This window comes from Mustela nivalis (assembly GCF_964662115.1).
Source record: "Mustela nivalis genome assembly, chromosome: 6".
Classification (NCBI taxonomy): Eukaryota; Metazoa; Chordata; class Mammalia; order Carnivora; family Mustelidae; genus Mustela; species Mustela nivalis.
Window position 1 is genome coordinate 114,255,194 of NC_139025.1, and position 18,801 is coordinate 114,273,994.

Consider the following 18,801-nt stretch of genomic DNA (forward strand, 5'->3'; position numbering starts at 1 on the left):
GTTACAAAGGAAGATGTTAAATGGGAAAGTGGGCAAATGGAGAAAATAAATGATAATTTTTGCAAGGCTTTTCCCAAAACCTAACAATCTAACAATAAACCCTTAAAAGTGTTTATTTGATAACAATCTACTAATAGATGGAATTTCATTTCCTTATGAATCACATTCTTGGATATGTTTAAGTTCTTCACATCGCAGAAGTACTGGCAGGAACATCAAAGGTGACATGGTTGAGGGTGGGAACAGATGGTGGAAGGAAATAGAGGAAAAGTCAGGGTAGGTTAAATTTTCACAGGAAGGACAGAAAAAGAAAACGGGACAGATTATCAAACCACAACATTTTATCCAAATACTTGATTTTAAAAATTCTACACATTTAACTGCATATAGTCTGTATATATAATGACTAAAAGATCAAACATAAGGCATCCATAGTACCCTGGATAGAGTGGTTTCTTTTTACTGCTCCATGTGAAAAAGATTTGGAGAACAACCTCTCTTTACACCATAAATGCACACTTAAAATCCTCAGGAAGGCTCCCTCTTTCCCCCGAATTCCACATCTTACATCTTACCATTGATCTACGAATCAGTGACAGCCTGGTCTTTGCCTTATTCTCAGCAAATTCCAGGCTACTGATGTCTTTGAGACGAGCCTTGTATTTATTCATCTGTTCTACAACAATCAGCTCCACACAGCTGAAATAGGAGGAAAAAGAAAAAAACTGTTAAGAGCTGAAGCAAGTCAAATAAAGTATAGCCCTCCCAGACTGCTTTTCAGTTAAATGTGGCAGACGTTTGGAGGATGAAAGAAAAATCAACATTCCTTATTTTATGAGCTCTAATACAAGGTTTATATAATGGTGGTTCACAACTTTGGCTGCACTTCAGTATCCATCTGAGAAGCAATTATGAGTTGCAATGTCCAGGCTACACCCCAGATCAATTAAATTAGACTCTCTAAGGATAGGTCACAAAGACTAGGGTTTTTTAAAGCTCCTTTTGCAGCCAAGGTTGAGAACCATTACTCTAGAAGGAAAGCAGAGGCCCATAAAAACAGGCTAAAGTGAAATACAGAAATACTGAAGTTCTAAGGCCAAAGAGATTCAGAGCCAGTTAGACTAAATTATAGGAAGAGACAGAGTATATGTAATTTGGTAAAATGGAATTTGAAAATATTTTTAGAGACTATAAGCATTCCTAAAGAAAAGCTAAATTTAAAAAGACCCTATAAACCAAATGATGTCCAGCTTAAGAGAATCTAAAGCAATTTTTCATCCTCAGCATAAGAAAACCCAACAGTGCCTAGTAACATTCTTTTTTTTTTTTTTTTTAAAGATTTTATGTATTTATTTGACAGAAATCACAAGTAGATGGAAAGGCAGGCAGAGAGAGAGAGGGAAGCAGGCTCCCTGCTGAGCAGAGAGCCCGATGCGGGACTCAATCCCAGGACCCTGAGATCATGACCTGAGCCGAAGGCAGCGGCTTAACCCACTGAGCCACCCAGGCGCCCCTAGTAACATTCTTAAAAACATCTGAACTTATGAAATCATTCACTATGTTTGATATCTGCATAAAGTGGCTACACTGACTCAGAAGTCCCTGGGGTCTTGTGGAGGTGATAGTAACTGGCCTTACGTGGTAGTCTTACTGATGTCCTGCACGCTTTGTAGTGGGTCAATGGTATCAGGGCATCGAAGAATGCAGGGGGCAAATACAATGGCCAAAGCATTAGCAGACATTCGATTAGTTTCTTCCTGTAGAGCAATCCTAAGGAATAAAAAGAATCACCAAAGTGGGGATTAAAAGAAAGCAGTAAGGATGTAGGCAAAGGACATGACAGAAAGATGTATGACATCTGCCGCAGAGTACTAGAAAGGTATTCATATCAGCTGAAAGGAGACATTTGTAGACTTTCCCAAAGCCGTTCCTTTGCCTCTGGAAAATGCAATACAGGCCAGCAGAAAAATCCCAAGGGAAAAATCCCAAGGAAAATTTCTGACCCACTGCCATACACCTGAGGAACGTATCTGAAGAATCTAGAGTAGAGACTATAAGGCATTCTCAGACAGTCATATCAGATATTCACCTAACATTTATCTAATATGTACCAGAGATTTATCTAATCAAAATAAGGATGGCTCTCTTCCCAACTACTGCAGATATTTACACTCGGAGTAGAGAGACCATCCTGAAGTCTCTTTGGTCAGTCAATTCTCTAAACCCCACTTCCTATGAATTACATTATATCAAGACATATACCTCTTTTCAAGAATGAGAACGGGCTAGGCTACACAGTGTCACCCTGAGGTTGAAGTTGTGACATGGCTCAAATAGGGCAGAGAAGTCCCTGACCAACAGTCCAACTCAGCTGAGGATTTCTGCTCCAAGGAATTGTAAGCTGTAAGCACTTGTTTGAGGCATTAACTTTATAAACAGGAAAAAGAAGATCTGTCAGTTTTCCAAATGAGGGATTTCTTCACTTACTGGAAAGAATCCAAGAAAAACAAGTATACATTCCCTTGCTCCTTGAAATTACCTGACTAGATGAAAGATGAGCCGTTCTAGTGTATTTAGATGAGTTCGGGAGAGCTGGTCAATCACAGAGTATACACCACGGATTGTTTCTTTCCTCTCCTGAAGGCCTAAAAAGATTAAGGACAGCCAGTAAGATTGAATATCCCTTCTCTTATGCTACATCTTCCTCCTGAACAGATTAATTAGCAGGGAAGTCTGATTCTAAATTTTAAAGTTTTAGGAGAGGCAGGTGTACCTGTATGGCAGGAAAAGAGCAGCTCCATTACCACTAATCTTCCTTTGCTTGAGTTCTATATTCATTAAGCAGTCTCACGAGTTTTAATCTATATCCCAGTAATCCTTATTACAGCAAAGGGAAGAGATGTCCTAGTTCTTTTAGACATTTTGTGGCAGACTGATTCCCTAATAATTAATTGTCAGGCAATTCATAAATTGTTCTTATGGGAATTTGGGAAGTCATGCCTCAAGGCCTAAACACTTTGAGGCAGGCCTCCAGCAACATTCTACATAACTGCAGCACTGAAAAACTAAACTCCATCACCTGGTAGGATTGGCATAAAATAGACAGCAGAGTTCTTGCCTAGATTCGCAATGTAAATGAACATAAGCCAGCCCTTGTTAGTTGAAACCTCTTTGTGAGAAGCAATGAAATGACTTACTCAGAAAACTTTTAGGAGACTGGCATTTTAATGAATCTCTCAAAACTCAGTATTTGACTAGATGAGAATACACCGTAAGTTCTGTATTGACTGTTAAAAGCTTACTTTTGAATCTATATGGACTAAACCATTAGAGAATGGCTAAATAATTTATAATAAAGACAGCGTTCCTTTCCCAAGTGTAGGCCTTCCCTCGAATCCAGGAGGCCTGTTCTTACCCATAGCTCGAAGAAATTCCTCATAGAGCTCAAAGGTCATGAGTGGATTGGGCAAATCACGAAGCCATTGTTTGAATACACTTGCAATAACATGTATGTTATAGTCATCCAGGTTTACACTCTCAGCATCTATTTAGAGACATGAGTTAAACAACAAAGCCCAAACATACAAAGAGTTTCAAATAATTCACTTTGAAAACTATCAGCACCAAAAGAACCTTCATGTTCTTAATCAAACTAGTATCTTCTATGATCTAATTCCATGCTTTGTAACAGCACCTCTAACTGTGGTCAAGGAACAGGTTTTTGTTTTCCAAATCTCTTGTAGACTGACAGGTATGTAAAATAAAATATCACATGCTTTCATGTTAAATAACTGTTAAATACCACTATAAATGTTCCTAAATGCTTGCTCTTAGTTTCTGTACTTAAACTGTGGATTGATCTGTGAGCCACGATTTGAGTAGCAATGTTTTGGACAGCAGCTGGGAAAAAGGCCCAGAAGACATTTTCTAAAAGTAACGCCAATTTTAAGTCATTTTTAAAGGTGAAAGGACAGTAATAAGTGAACACAGGAAATGTAATGAACATACTTTTACTCTCTTACTTTGTTTTCACTTATAAACTCCCCAAGGTTATACAAAAGAAATGATTGAGAGGATATAGGATGAATGATTTTTTACTTGTGCTGAGTACAAGGTACAAGAGAGACGAGTTGTTGTCAACCGCCTTTAACCTAGAGTAGATGGAATCTCAGGTAGGCAGGATGTCCTGCTTGGGTTTTACCAGGCATTTTGTGATGTTATTTTCATACTGACTAATCTCTCCCTGGTTTGCTCATTAAAAAACAAAAGAAAACAGGGGTGCCTGGGTGGCTCACTGGGTTAAAGCCTCTGCCTTCGGCTTAGGTCATGATCCCAGGGTCCTGGGATTGAGCCCCACATTGGGCTCTCTGCTCAGCAGGGAGCCTGTTTCCTCCTCTCTCTCTGCCTGCCTCTTTGCCTACTTGTGATCTCTCTCTGCCAAATAAATAAATAAAATCTTAAAAAAAAAAAAACTATAAGGAAAAAGCACGTGGGTAGCTTCTGGAGACACAGAGACAAACTTTGTATCTAAGTGTGATTCAAAACAATCTATTCCAGGGTGCCAGTGGCTCAATAGGCTAAGCGTCTGCCTTTGGCTCAGGTCATGATCCCAGAGTTCTATTCAGCAGGGAGTCTGCTTCTCCCTCTGCCCCTCCCCTGCTCCCTCTTGCTCTCTCGCTCTCAAATAAAGAAATAAAATCTTAAAAACAAAAACAAAAACAAAAAACACAACAACAAAATCTATTCCTTCCCTATAGTAATAAAGAGTAGAAGTTGACAATAACACCATAGTCCCAACTCCTGCATATACATTCGAGGGCTGAGGCTATAGCTCTACACAGGTAAATGTTCAATCCACTAATTAACAGTTTAAATAACTATGTCATGAATGTAGGAAGGTGAGAACATGCATCAGAAAGACACTTGAAGTCAGAGTAATAAAGATTAATAGGCAGGAGTTTAGGTTATGAATTCAGAACATCTGGGGTTAAATCCCAGCTTCATCACTTAGTGGTGGTGAGTCTCTAGGCAAGAAACTCTGTAAGCCTCAGTTTCTTTCTCTGTAAATAGGGATAATAATCCCTAATTCACAGGACTGTTGTGAAGATTAGCATAAAAATATCAGTACATTACATCATCATCAACAGATCATCATTTAATTTCCCTGAAGCTAAAATTTCTCCTTTTTAAATTATGGATACCATCTTACCAAATTGTTAAGAATTTAAATGAGAGCTATGTCAAGTACCTAATAGTGCCTTATACAAATGATACACTCAATATATATTTGCCAAATTGACCACACAAAAACAAAGACTTTTAGAAAGCCACAAAATGATTAATAAGCACCACAGAAAAGATGGCATTCTTCTGGATGCAAAAAAATAACATGTAATGAAAACTTGAAAAGCATGACAAGATCTATTTAAATAAAAGCATTTGGTCTTGATTTGAAGAGCGCCCTCTTACCTGTATCTAGACCTTGTCGAAGCTCCTTGATTTTATTAGTTGAACCAGACTTTCGATAAATCCCTTCTGTGTACAGTCCATGCATTTCAATGTAGTTTATGAGCTTTTCCACCACTAAAGGAACAGTTCGTTCTTCACTGGTCAAACGAGACAATTCAACCCCGAATTGTCGAGATGACAGTTCTGGATCATACTAAATGGAAGATAAATTTTTGTTTCCAAATACATTCAAACATTTTTAAATGTGTTTAACCAGTTATTTACGAGAAACTATTTTTATTTCCCTGAAGTTTCATGAGCATCGTTTTAAGAGTTGGAGCTAAAGGGAATTATGGTTAATACTGACAATATATATCAAGTCAGAGGTTGCTTCAATCCTTTCCCATCAGGAATCCACTCAAAATATAATGGGATAAAGAATGAAGGCAGTGGCAACAGGTTACTGTTTCCCTTCCTCCTAAAAAGCTCCTCATGTAAAGTTGGGATTTGGACAAGGGAGAAAGGGGATAGACTTTGTATGCTAAACATGCTAAACATACTGCTAGAAAGTCTGATTTGCTATGAATTAGAACTGTAAGTAATTTCTGATGCTTAAGAATGCTTCGATGTTCATGTAAACTTTAGGGACATTTAACTAAACAACGGTATCACAGCTAAGGGCAGAGGCACACAGATTGGCCCACAATTCGTGTTCGAGCCTTTTCTTATTTACTTCAATAGTGTATCTGATATCATACATAACCTTACTAATTACAGCTTATGCAACTGCAAAAGACTTATCCTGAAGATTATTTCAAGTAATTCACAAAAAACAAAAATGCCGGGTATTACCTCTGAGACTGAAGCCTTTTTTGTAAATCTTTTTTGTCTCTTCCTTCTCCTGCATCATTCTCCTTCTCTACACAACACACATTCTCTCCTTTAGTCCTCAATCAGTCAGTGCCAAGTTCTTGTCAGTCAGCACACCCTGTTTTTTCTTTTCTATTCTATTGCCACCACCCTATTTCAAACTTATATGACCACCCACTTGGACGATTTCCAACAGCTTCTTGGTGAATTTCCCCACATCCATTTTCTCCCCTTTTAATATACTGCATAGTATATATAATCTAGTTTCCTAAAAACTAGTGGTTAACTAGTATATATCAAAATAAGGTGTAAATATTCTTGAGTCTAACATTCAAGATATTGCTTGAATTGATCCTAATTTCCTCTTCCAGTCTTAGGTTAGTACATTTGTCATTTATGTGCTACATAACAGGAAAACAAAATCAAGTAAGATAAGATAGTCTTCACCCTAAGACTAGTGTTAAGACTAGCAGTGTTAATTCACGGTGATAAGTAAACAGTAACAACAGATTTATTAGATAATATGGAACCACAGAAGTAAAACAACTGGATTGGGAAGGACTGGGCTGGGTAACTACTGATGACCTTGAGAAGACCTGGTGCCTGCCTAACCTAACTGTTAGAAAGCACATAAGAAGTACATAAGAAAAAAGGGCAAGAACTTTTTGGGCACAGAAAACACAGAACAAAGTTGGGCAAAACGAACTATAAGTAATCTGACATGGCTGAACTAAAAATAAGAAAACACTAGACAGAGATTACAAAAGGCTTCAAGTACTAAGGCACAGACTTTGATCTTGTCCTGACAGCTAAAGAAAGGCAGCAGGGACTTTCAAGTAGGGAAGACATAAGTTTTATATTATTATGCAATTTCACCTACATATACTCTGCATTCCAGCGGTTAATTCTTAAGAGAATTAACAGCATATCTACTTTGAAGCATGTTAAGTTATCTTAATATAAAGCTGTATCTCTGAAAAGCTTCTCCAGGACTGAGGTAGAAGAGAAAGGACATTTAGATATTTAGAGGATGCAAATTAAAATTTTTGTCTTGTCACTATATTAGGTTATTTATATAATTTCATATTTGGAATAGAATTATCATTTTTCTATCTCACAGTGTTCTTATAAAGATTAAGTAACAGATGAAGACACATAGTACAGTATCTCATATATGGCAAATGCTCAATAAACTGTTAAATAAATACCGCTCACTGCAATGATTAAAACAAACTTCAAACTTCTTGCTATTACTGTGATATAAACATGCATACATATACACATACATAATCTATTTATTTAAATGTTATGGTTATCCCCAGAGAATTAGGAATGTCAATTAAGATCTGTGAAAGCAAAAAGAACCCAAAATACTGGAGAGTATTAAAATTTTTTTTAAATCATTTGATTTGAAACCAACTAATTTAAGGCAAACATGAAAAAACTCTATTTCTTAAAATTAAGAGAAATTAATTTCACTATTTTCAACTGAAAAAAAAATTAATTGAGTCTTCTTTGTAAAAACAATATACGTAGGGTGCTTGGGTGGCTCAAGTCAGTTAAGCAGCTGACTTTGGCCCAGGTCATGTTCCCAGAGTCCTGGGATCGAGCCCTACGTTGGGCTCCCTGCTCAGTGGAAAGCCTGCTTCTCCCTTTACTTCTGCCTGCTGCTCTGCCTTCTTGTGCTCTCTCTTTCTCTGTTAAATAAATAAATAAATCTTTAAAAAAAAACCCAACATCTGTTTTTAAAGTTATTTTCCCTCTAAACTACCTTACATATTTTAAATAAAAATTCATTGAAGTAGGACATACATACATAAAGGTATACAAACTGTAAGTGTACAGCTTGATAGACTGACAAAGTTGATGCACACTTGTTATCAGGACCCAAGTCAGGAAACAGAATACAACCAGCAGTATGAAATTCTCAAAACCATCCCAGCCACTATGTACTTTCACAAATAACCAGCATATATACTCCTATCAATAGAAATTAGTTTTACCTACTTTTGAACATTATATTAATGGTATCATATAATATGTATACCACGAGTTACCTTCATTCATTCTTGAACTTTATATAAATAAAATAATACAGTATGTGCTCTTTAGTTTCTGGCTTCAACATCATGTCTGTGAGTAAAAATAGTTAAAGCTCATATAGTATTCCATTATATAAATCGTTGACCCTCGAACAAGTGTTGAACCATACATGACCAATTATATGTAGATTTTTTTCAATAAATACAGTATGGGGCACGTGGGTACCTTAAACTGGTTATGCTTCTGCCTTTTGCTGGTCATGATCTCAGGGTACTGGGATGGAGCCCCACATCAGGCTCCCTGCTCAGCGGGAGTCTGATTGTCCCTCTCCTTCTGCTCTTCCCCATCCTACTTGAACTCCCTCCCTCTCAAGTAAATAAATACAGGCTTTAAAAATAAATAAATACAGCCTTGCAAATGTATTTTCTTTCCTTATAATTCTCTTAACATTTTCTTTCTTTCTTTCTTTTTTTTTTTAAGATTTTGTTTATTTATGTGAAAGAGAGAGATCAGTAGGCAGAGAGGCAGGCAGAGAGAGACAGAGAAGCAGGCTCCTTGCTTGCGGAGCAGAGAGCGCGATGTGGGGCTCGATCCCAGGACCCTGAGATCATGACCTGAGCTGAAGGCAGAGGCTTAACCCACTGAGCCATCCAGGCACCCCTCTCTTAACATTTTCTTTGCTCTAACTTACTTTATGGTGAGAATACAGTATATAATACATATAACTTACAAAATAAGTGTTAATCAACAACAGTAGGCTATATAAGTAGTTAAGTTTTGGGGGAGTCAAAAGTTATAGACAGATTTTCCACTGTGTGGGGCATGTCGTTCAAGAGTCAACCATATACCATAATTTTTTTAATGCCATAATTTACTTATACATTCTACTGCTGACGGACATTTAGTTTTTTTCTAGTTTGGGGATAGGTTGGTATTGATATGAATGCTCTTTTGTCTTTTGGCACAAACATCTATGTATATTTGTTGGGTACGTATCTGGTACTCCTGAGTCATCAGAAATCCTTGTGTTCAGATTTGATAAGGACTGCCAAGTAACTTCAAGATTACTTATGCCAACTTATACTCTTGTCAGTAATGTATTCAAGTCCAACCTGCTCTACAATCTTGTTAGGACGTTTTCATTTTAGCCATTTAAGTGGGTATATATCTCACTATAGTTTCAATTTATATTTCTCTGATGATTAAAACCTTTTCACGTTTATTGGTCTTTTGTCAAGTGCTTGCTTAAGCCATGTGCTCATTTTTCTACACAGCTAACTACCTTTTTTTTATTGATTTTTAGGTGCTTTTTAGATACTGTAAATCCAAGATGAATGTATGAATTGCAAATGCATTCTCCCACTCTGTGGTAGATTATTTTTTGTTGGTTTGTTTGAATGAGTGAATTTTGAATTTTATCTAGTGTTTTTCCTCTTTAATATTTCTTATTTGTTCACTGTGAATTATTATCACTTCATTTTTGAGGGAGAAAATTTTTCTTATTAATCTTAATTATAGTATAGTTAACATACACCACTACATTACTTTAAGGTGTACAGTATAGTGATTCAACAATTCTATACATTACTTAGTGCTTATCATGGTAAGTATACACTTAAACCTCTTCACCTATCTCACCATACCTCAACCAAGCTCCCCTCTGGTAGCCATCAGTTTGTTCCGTATATTTAAGAGTCTGTTTTTTGGTTTGTCTAACTTTTTCTTTCCCTGTTTTCTGAAATTCTACATCATATGGTACTTGTCTTTTTCTTACTTCAGAGTTAGGATTATACCTTCTAGACCCATCCACTGTTGTTGCAAATGGCAAGATTTCATTTTTTATGGCTAATAGTCCATTGTGTATATATACCACATCTTCTTTATCTGTTCATCTATCAATGGGAACTTGGGTAGCTTCCATAATTTGGTTATCGTAAATAATACGGCAATAAACACAGGGGTGCATATATCTTTTTGAATTAATGTTTTCATATTCATTGGGAATACAAAGTAGGGGAATTACAGGATCATGTGATAATTTTATTTTTAGCTTTTTGAGGAAACACTACACTGTTTTCCAAGGTGGCTGCACCACTTTGCAGTCCCACCAGCACTGGAACAAGGGTCCTTCTTATCCATATCCTTGGCAACACTTGTTATTTCTTGTGTTTTTTTTTTTTCAGTTTTAGCCATTCTGATGGGAATGAGGTGATATCTCATGTGCTTTTGATTTCCATTTCCCTAATGGTGAGTGATGCTGAGCATCTTTTCCTATGTCTTATGGCCATCTGCATGTATTGTTTGGAAAAATGCCCTTCATTTTTGTTTTTGTCTGATTGCTGTGACAAGGACTTCTAATATCATGTCGAACAGAAGTGGTGAATGTGGACATTCTTGTCTTGTTCCTGACCTTAGAGAAAAAGCTCTCAGTTTTCCCCCATTGAGTATAGGTTAAATGTGGGTTTTTCATATATGGCCTTTATTACATTGAGGTATGTACCTTCTAAACCTACTTTATTGAAGGTTTTTATCATGATTGTCAAATTTTTTCTCCATCTATTGCAATGATCATATGGTTTTTATACTTTCTCTTACAGATGTGATATATCAAATTGACTTGCAAATATTGAACCACCCCTGTATCCCAGGAATAAGTTCAACTTGATCATGGTGAGTGACTTTTTAAATGCATTGTTGAATTCACCTTGTTAATATTTTGTTGAGGATGTTTGCATCTATATATACCAGAGATATTCGCCTATAGTTCTCTTTTTCTGTACTATCTTTACCTGGTTTTGATATCAGGGTAATGCTGGCCTCACAGAATGAATGTGAAAGTTTTCCTGCTTGTTGTTTAGAATAGTTTAAGAAGAATAGGTATTAATTATTCTTTAGATGTTTAGTATATTTCACCTCTGAGGCTGTCTGGTCCTGGACTTCTTTTTTTTTGTTTTTGATTACTGATTCAATTTCATTGCTAACAATTGGTCTGTTCAAATTTTCTATTTCTTCCTGATTCAGTTTTGGGAGGTTATATATTTCTAGGAATATATTCATTTCTCTAGGTTGCCCAATTTGTTGCCATACAATTTTTCACAATGTTCTCTTATAATCCTTTATATTTCTAAGCTGTCAGTGGTTATTTCTGCTTTTATTTCCAATTTTGAGTCCTTTTTTAAGTTTTATGAGTCTGGTTAAAGGTTTATCAATTTTGTTGATCTTTTCAAGGATCCAGCTCCTGGCTTCATTGATATATTCTATTGGTGTTTTTGTTTGTTTGTTTGCTTTTAGTTTCTATTCATTTATTTTTGCTCTAATCTTTCTTTCTTCCTTTCTTTCTACTAGTTTTGGGTTTTGTTTGTTCTTTGTTAGTTCTTTTAGGTATAAGGGTAGGTTGTATATCTGACATATTTCCTGCTTCTTGAAGTAGGCCTATATTGTTCTAAACTTCCTTCTCAGAACAGATTTTGCTGCATCCTAGAGATTTTGGACTGTTTGGTTTTTCATTTTCATTTATCTCCATGTATTTTTTAAACTTCTCTTTGATTTCTTGGTTGACCCATTCATCATCTAGTAACAGGTTATTTAACCTCCATGTATTTGTGTTCTTTCCAGATTTTTTCTTGTTGATTGCTAGTTCCATATTATTGTGGTCAGAAAAGATACACAGTAGGACTTCAATCTTTGTGAATTTGTTGAGACTTATTTTGTGGTCTAATATGTGATCTATTCTGTAGAATGTTCCATGTGCACTTGAAAGGAATATGTATTTTGCTGTTTTAGGGATAAACTATTCTGAATATATCTTTTACATCCATCTGGTCCAATGTGCCATTCAAAGTCACTGTTTTCTTGTTGATTTCCTGTGTGTATGATCTATCCATTAATGTAATGGGGCATTAAAGTCCCTTACTATTATTGTATTACTATTGATTATGTTTGTTACTAGGTGCTTTATATATTGTGGGTGCTCCCATGTTGGGTGCATAAATATTTGCAATTATTACATCTTCTTGTTGGATTGTTCCCTTTATGATTATATAGTCTTCTTGTCTCTTAACAGTCTTTTTTAAAAATTTTTTTAAAAGTTTTAATTAAGTTTTTTAGTAATCTCTACACCCAACATGGGGTTTGAACTCATGACCTGAGATTAGTAGGAGTTGCATGCTTCTCCAACTGAGTCAGCCAGATGCCCCTAACAGTCTGTTTTAAAGTCTTTTTTGTCCAATGTAAGTATTGCTTCCCTCGCTTTCTTTTCACTTCGATTTGCATGGTAAATGCTGTTCTATCCTTCCACTTTCAATCTGCAAGTGTCTTTAAGTTGGAAATGAGTCTATTGTAGGGAGCATACATTTGGGACTTTGTTGTTGTTGTTGTTTTAATCATTCCAACACGCCATGTTTTTTGATTGGAGCATTTAGTCCACTTTCATTCTAAGTAAATACTGACAGGTAATGTATTTACTGTCATCTTATTAATTGTTTCATGGTAGCTTTTATAGTTCTTTTCTGTTCCTTTCTTCTCTTGCTCTCCTCTCACGGTTTGCTTTTTTTTAGTGATATACTTGTATTTCTTTTTCTTTACTTTTTATATATCTGTTACCAGTTTGTAATTTGTGGTTACTATTAGGTTTATATATAACATCTTATGCACTCAGCAGTCTATATTAAGATGTGGTCACTGAAACTTGACCTCATTCTTTACTCCTCACCACTCCCCATGTTTTAGGTAAATGGTATTACATTTTATATCTTTTGTTAGTCCCTTGGCTGATTTTTATAGGTACACTTATTTTTACTGCTTTTATGCTTCTTATTTTTCTTACTACTCCTACTTATGGTTGGTCTTTTCTTTCCACTCAGAGTCCCCTTTAACATTTCTTGTAGGGCTAGCGTAGTGGTGATAAATTCCTTTAACTTTTGTTTGGGGAATTCTTTATCTCTCCTTCTGATTCATAGCTCTGCTGGATAGAGTATTCTTGCTTGCAGGTTTTTCTTTCAGCATTTTCAATATATTATGCCATTCCATTCTGGCCTTCAAAGTTTCTACTGAAAAATCAGCTGTTAACCTTAAGGGACTTCCCTTATATATAACAGATACATACTTAAGGCAGAGATCCTTGCATCTCCAGCATGTATTCTGAGATTAGGAAATAAATCTCCTTCCCATATACTCCAGGCATTTTTCAAAAAACTATGCTGTATCTCGGCAGGACCATTTGTTATTCTGTCTCTTTAAATGTGAGGGCTCCATCTTCCTGGTTACCCTAGAGCCAAGCTTAAATATCCAAATACTTGAGGATTGTCTAGTTATCTTTATGTTAATTTAGAGCTTAATTTCATTCTGGTCAAAAACTGTACTCTCAATATTTTCAACTCTCTGAAATTTGTAGGGACTTGCTTTTTGACCAACATATGATCAATTTTCTCAAATGTTCCATGTGCACTTGAAAAGACCGTATTCAGGCAGTTGTAAGATGTAGGGTTCAATACACATCAACTAGTTCAAGTTTTTTCATCTTGTTTTTTGTATCATTTACATCCTTACTAAATTTTTGCCATCAGGTACTGAAGCAATAATGTTAAGACTTTTCTAAAATTAGAATTTTCATATCACCCTGATGGGTTCCCCACTTTAACACTATGAAACACCTTCATCTGAAGTAATGTTTCTTGCCCTAAAATACACCTTAATCTGAGTACAGCTATACTACCTTCCTACTGGTTAGTCTTTGCATGCTATATCTATCCTTTTACTTTTAACCTTTCTGTGTCTTTGTATTTAAGTATGTTGCTTGTAAACAGCATATCCTTTGAGAATTTTCAGTCGGTTTAACCTACTCTTTTAATTAGAAGTATCCTGCCTAATAACATTTAGAGTAATCACCAATATATTTGGACTTATACCTACCAATCTATGCATTTTCTTTACTGACCTAATTCATTTGTTTTCTCATATCTTGTCTTTGTTTACATTAATCAAGTATTTTTTAATTTTTCCACTCTCCCATCTTTATTAGCTTTTAAGATATATATTTAATTTCTTATTCTATTAGTGGTTACTACAACAAATATCTGTAACATATTTAAATTGAATATATTTTTAACACCTTAACCACTTCCCAGATAACCCAGGGACCTTGGAGTAGTTTAACTCCATTTACCCAACTACTTCTTGTGTTGTTGTTGTCAGGTATTTGAATTCTATACACAGTTTGCCCTTAAACAATGTGGGAATTAAGGGCACCAGTTCCCTGTGAAGTCAAAATCTGTGTGCAACTTCTGAGTCCTCAAAAACTTAATTACTAATAGCATATTGCTGACTTACTTATAAACAGTCAATTAACACATTTTTCAATGTTACATGCATTATATGCTGTATTCTCACAATGAAGAAAGCTAAAGAAAATGTTATTAAGGGTGCCTGGGTGGCTCAATGGGTTAAGCCTCTGCCTTCGGCTCAGGTAATGACCTCAGGGTCCTGGGATCAAGCCCCATGTCAGGAGCCTGCTTCCTCCCACTCTCTCTGCCTGCCTCTCTGCCTACTTGTGACCTCTCTCTCTCTCTCTCGGTCAAATAAATAAATAACAACTTAAAAAAAAAGAAAAGAAAATGTTATTAAGAAAATCAAAAGGAAAATATTTATAGAACTGTTTTTATAAAAAAAAACCCATACAGTTCAAACCTCTGTTGTTCAAGGGTCAACTCTAAATTAAAATAGTGCCACAAGACATTATGTTTTTAGTAAATATTCATTTAAACTTACAAATATTATTTGCATTTCTCTTCACTCTTTTCTACATTTCTGTTTCCGTCTAAGATAATGCCCCTTCTGCCTGGAGTACTTCCTTTAGTATGGCTTTTAGTGCAGGTCAGCTGGTGACAAATTTTGCGTCTCTGTTTGGAAATGTCTTCAATTCATTTTCACTTTTGAAGGCTATTGTCACTGGGTACAGAATTCTGAGCTTTATTTTCTTAAAATACTTAAAATATACCAGGCCAGCCACTATCTTTTGGCTTCCATCACTTCTGCCAAGAAGTCAGTTGTCAGTCTTTGTCACTGCTCCTTTAGCACTGTTTCTTCCCCCCTTTGACTATTTTTAAGAAGTTTCTTTTTCTTTCACTTGGAGCATTGTGCATCTGGTGTGGCTTTTGTATATAGCCCATTTTAAGTTAAAAATGGTTCATGAACCTGTGACTTGATGTGTTGGCCCTTATCTCTTAAAATGCTGCCTTTCCCTCCTTGTCTTTCCTTTCTTCTTAAACTTCTATTACACACATTGAAGAACCTATCCTTTCCTGTATGTCATGTTTATTTCTGTATTTCCCCATTCTTTTTTTTGCTCTTTGTGCTGGATATTTCTACTAACTTCTCTCTTTCAGTTCACCAATCTTCTCTTCTCCTATGACCAATATGCTGTTAAGCCCATTTTTTGAACTTATAATTCCAACTGCATTTTTCATTTCTAAATCTCCATTTGCCTCAGTTTTAAATGTGTATTTTCCATTTTCTGATAAAAAAGACATTTTCTTTTTATCTATTATTTCAACATATTAGTTAAAAATATTTTAAGTACATGTCTGGTAATTCAGCAACTGGGTCATCTGTGAGTCTATTGATATTGTCTATTTGTTCTTTTCTTAGTCTCATTTCTTAATATCTGAAATTATATATAAACAAATTATAAAACTTCGGATGATGTTTTCTCTCTTAGGAGAGGATTCACCTAATCCTCTCCTGGTAGCCAAATTAAGGAATGAATTGTTTTAATCTAATCATGGACTGCTTCAAAGCTAGTTTTCAGGTTTTATAAAGTCCTGCCTATCAATGATTCATCCGCTTTCCTAGAGTATAGATCTTAAGAGGTCTCATTGAGAGTGTAGGGTATTCATTAGGGTCCCTGTTTAAAAGTGATCATTACAACTCCAATTTTTCTTTCCTTGGTAATGTTAAACTACAGAAAAATCTAATCTTTTTTTCCTATTTAGCTTCTTAAGCATTCTACCCCATGCAGCTTAAGAATTCAGAAAATGTCTTGAGAGAATGCCCTCTAAATGTCAGGGTTATGTCTGGGTCATGATCCCTCAAATCCTGGCAATCCCAAACTCCAACTTTTGTCTCCATAGCTCTATGAGATTCCTGAAAGTTTTGCTGACTTCTTTAATTCTTGAATGTGGCTCTCTACCCAGAACCTTGGTTTCTTGTCCTACAGCAAATATTGACAAAGTCCCACTAGGACAAAAAAACATCTCACAGACATAGATTCACCACTCTGCAATTATCTTCTCTCCCAGATCTACACCCCAAGAGCCCAATGTGCCTGAGCATCTCTCTGATAAGCAGCAACATTTTCTTCAGATGTTCTCAGCATAGATATTAGTCTCCCACAAGCTATCCCAACTTAGCTGGAAGCAAATGTCCCACCTTCATTGTATTTTAAGCCTTGAATAAAATTTCTCGATGTACCTTGTTATAATTTGCAGTCAAATGCTCTACCACTGAGCTATACTCCCCCTTGTCATAATTTGTCTACTAATTTGGAACAGATGCAAATTCTGTACATGGACTATAAACAACATGCACACATTTATATTGTAGTTCAGATTTGGATAACATTGTCACAACTGTCAGTATATGACTAATAAGTAAAAAAAATGATTATATATCAATATAAGCCTGAAATCTTTCAAAAATCATTGCTTCCTTGAACATAAAGTATTAGAGTACATGTTTAGTATCTTTTAGATCTCTGTCTGTGTATCCAAGTAGAAATATGTAAAAACACCAATGGGCTGGTGGATTTTGCTATTCATGTTAAACTCTTTAGTTACAGCCTACCACTTTCAAAACAATTCCTAGGAGGACTTATGAGTATTTAATGAAGTAGGAAATCTTTAAAAACAGTGTTTTAATAAACTGTCAGCAGTGAAACCAGTTTAGTAGCTCTCCCAAGTAGTAAAGGTAAATATAGTTGCAGAAAAATCAACTCAATTATACAAATTGATTAATATACAAAATTATACAAATATGCTAGAGCATGACATAAACTGTTTCTGTGATTTGTGGGCAAAAAATTTGAAAATCACTACTCTACAAAACCATCAATGAGGACTTGATTTCTTTCACGAGGCAAAAAAGATCAACAGATCTCTTATTTATTACTAACAAGTGATAATTTCTTACCTTTTTAGAGCACTTGGCTGTGGTTTTCAGACAGCATTTCTTATGGCAAGCATATTTACATACTGAAAAACATGGTAAGAATGCAGCACTTTAGGAAGTCTGTACATAAAAGACAAGAACTTAGAAAGTTTACAACTTTATTTTTGACATAAATTTTTTTTAACATCTGATACTACTGTAATATATACATACTTGGTAGGACATTAGAATAAAAAAGGACTTAACCCATTTTATTTAGAAAAATGAAGTTGAAAAACATGCCTAAAATTTCTAACTACTGTCTATGAACAAAATTTGAATCTTTCAAGACTGGGGCGCCTAGGTGGCTCAGTGGGTTAAGCCGCTGCCTTCAGCTCAGGTCATGACCTCAGGGTCCTGGGATCGAGTCCCACGTTGGGCTCTCTGCTCAGCAGGGAGCCTGCTTCCCTATCTCTCTCTCTCTGCCTGCCTCTCCATCTACTTGTGATTTCTCTCTGTCAAATTAATAAATAAAAAATCTTTAAAAAAAAATTATGAATCTTTCAAGACTGCCTGCTCCTCCCCCTGCTCCCACTATATTCCTACAGAATACTTTCTTTCTGGCTTGACTTACAAATTAGTCTTTATGCTCCCCTAATGTGCCTGTTCTACAATCTGTTAATGTGCAAGAAATACCTATTAAGAATCATTCCAATGGGTAAGAAAGGCATTACTGCCAAAGACCCTTACTGAAATGAAAACAAGGTACACAGCACATTAAAATAGAAGAGCTCTAAGAAACCAGAACATAAACAATATCCGTTTTGACTGGGAAGACAAAATAAAGAAAATGTTCAGAAGAGAAATTATTTCTTGGAGCAGCAGAGAACATGGTGGCGAGGCAGTTGATAGGTGGGAAGAAGCATTGAGAGGAGAATACTGAAATATATTTGAACTTAGTCATTTTGCTATACCAGCTCTAGCTCCTGGATATCAACACCTTAATATCCTTCTTGAGCTTCTAAAGTATAATTCGTGGGGTTTTCAAGGCTGAGAGGAAGGGCCTTATCATTCTGCTGATGAAATCACCAGTATAATCACAAAGAAAGTTAGTTAATCCTATTACGAAATCAAACTAAGCCCACCCAAGTCATAAAAAAACAGATTTTTTACATCTTCAGTTTCAAAACACAGAGAAAGTTATGCCAAACCTACAAGATTCAAACTAACATTGAACAGTCAAGTTAATGGCAAACTACTTCCTATTTTGCTCTCACTATAATTTGTTAAACTACTGGT

The 18,801-nt window shown here is 35.7% G+C and overlaps 1 protein-coding gene across 35 annotated transcripts in view; it reads right to left on the minus strand.

Annotated features, from left to right (window-relative positions):
* The window catches only part of MYO9A (myosin IXA), a 275,439-nt gene that overhangs the window by 40,850 nt on the left and 215,788 nt on the right, over positions 1-18,801 (minus strand). For all 35 annotated transcript variants that reach the window (XM_082735684.1, XM_082735666.1, XM_082735688.1 and 32 more), the window contains 6 exons: positions 17,545-17,606; positions 5,470-5,662; positions 3,416-3,544; positions 2,540-2,645; positions 1,639-1,770; positions 576-699 (listed from right to left, as the gene is read on the minus strand). In XM_082735684.1, the coding sequence (XP_082591810.1) occupies positions 576-699; positions 1,639-1,770; positions 2,540-2,645; positions 3,416-3,544; positions 5,470-5,662; positions 17,545-17,606 (746 nt within the window). The remainder of the gene's footprint in view (positions 1-575; positions 700-1,638; positions 1,771-2,539; positions 2,646-3,415; positions 3,545-5,469; positions 5,663-17,544; positions 17,607-18,801) is intronic.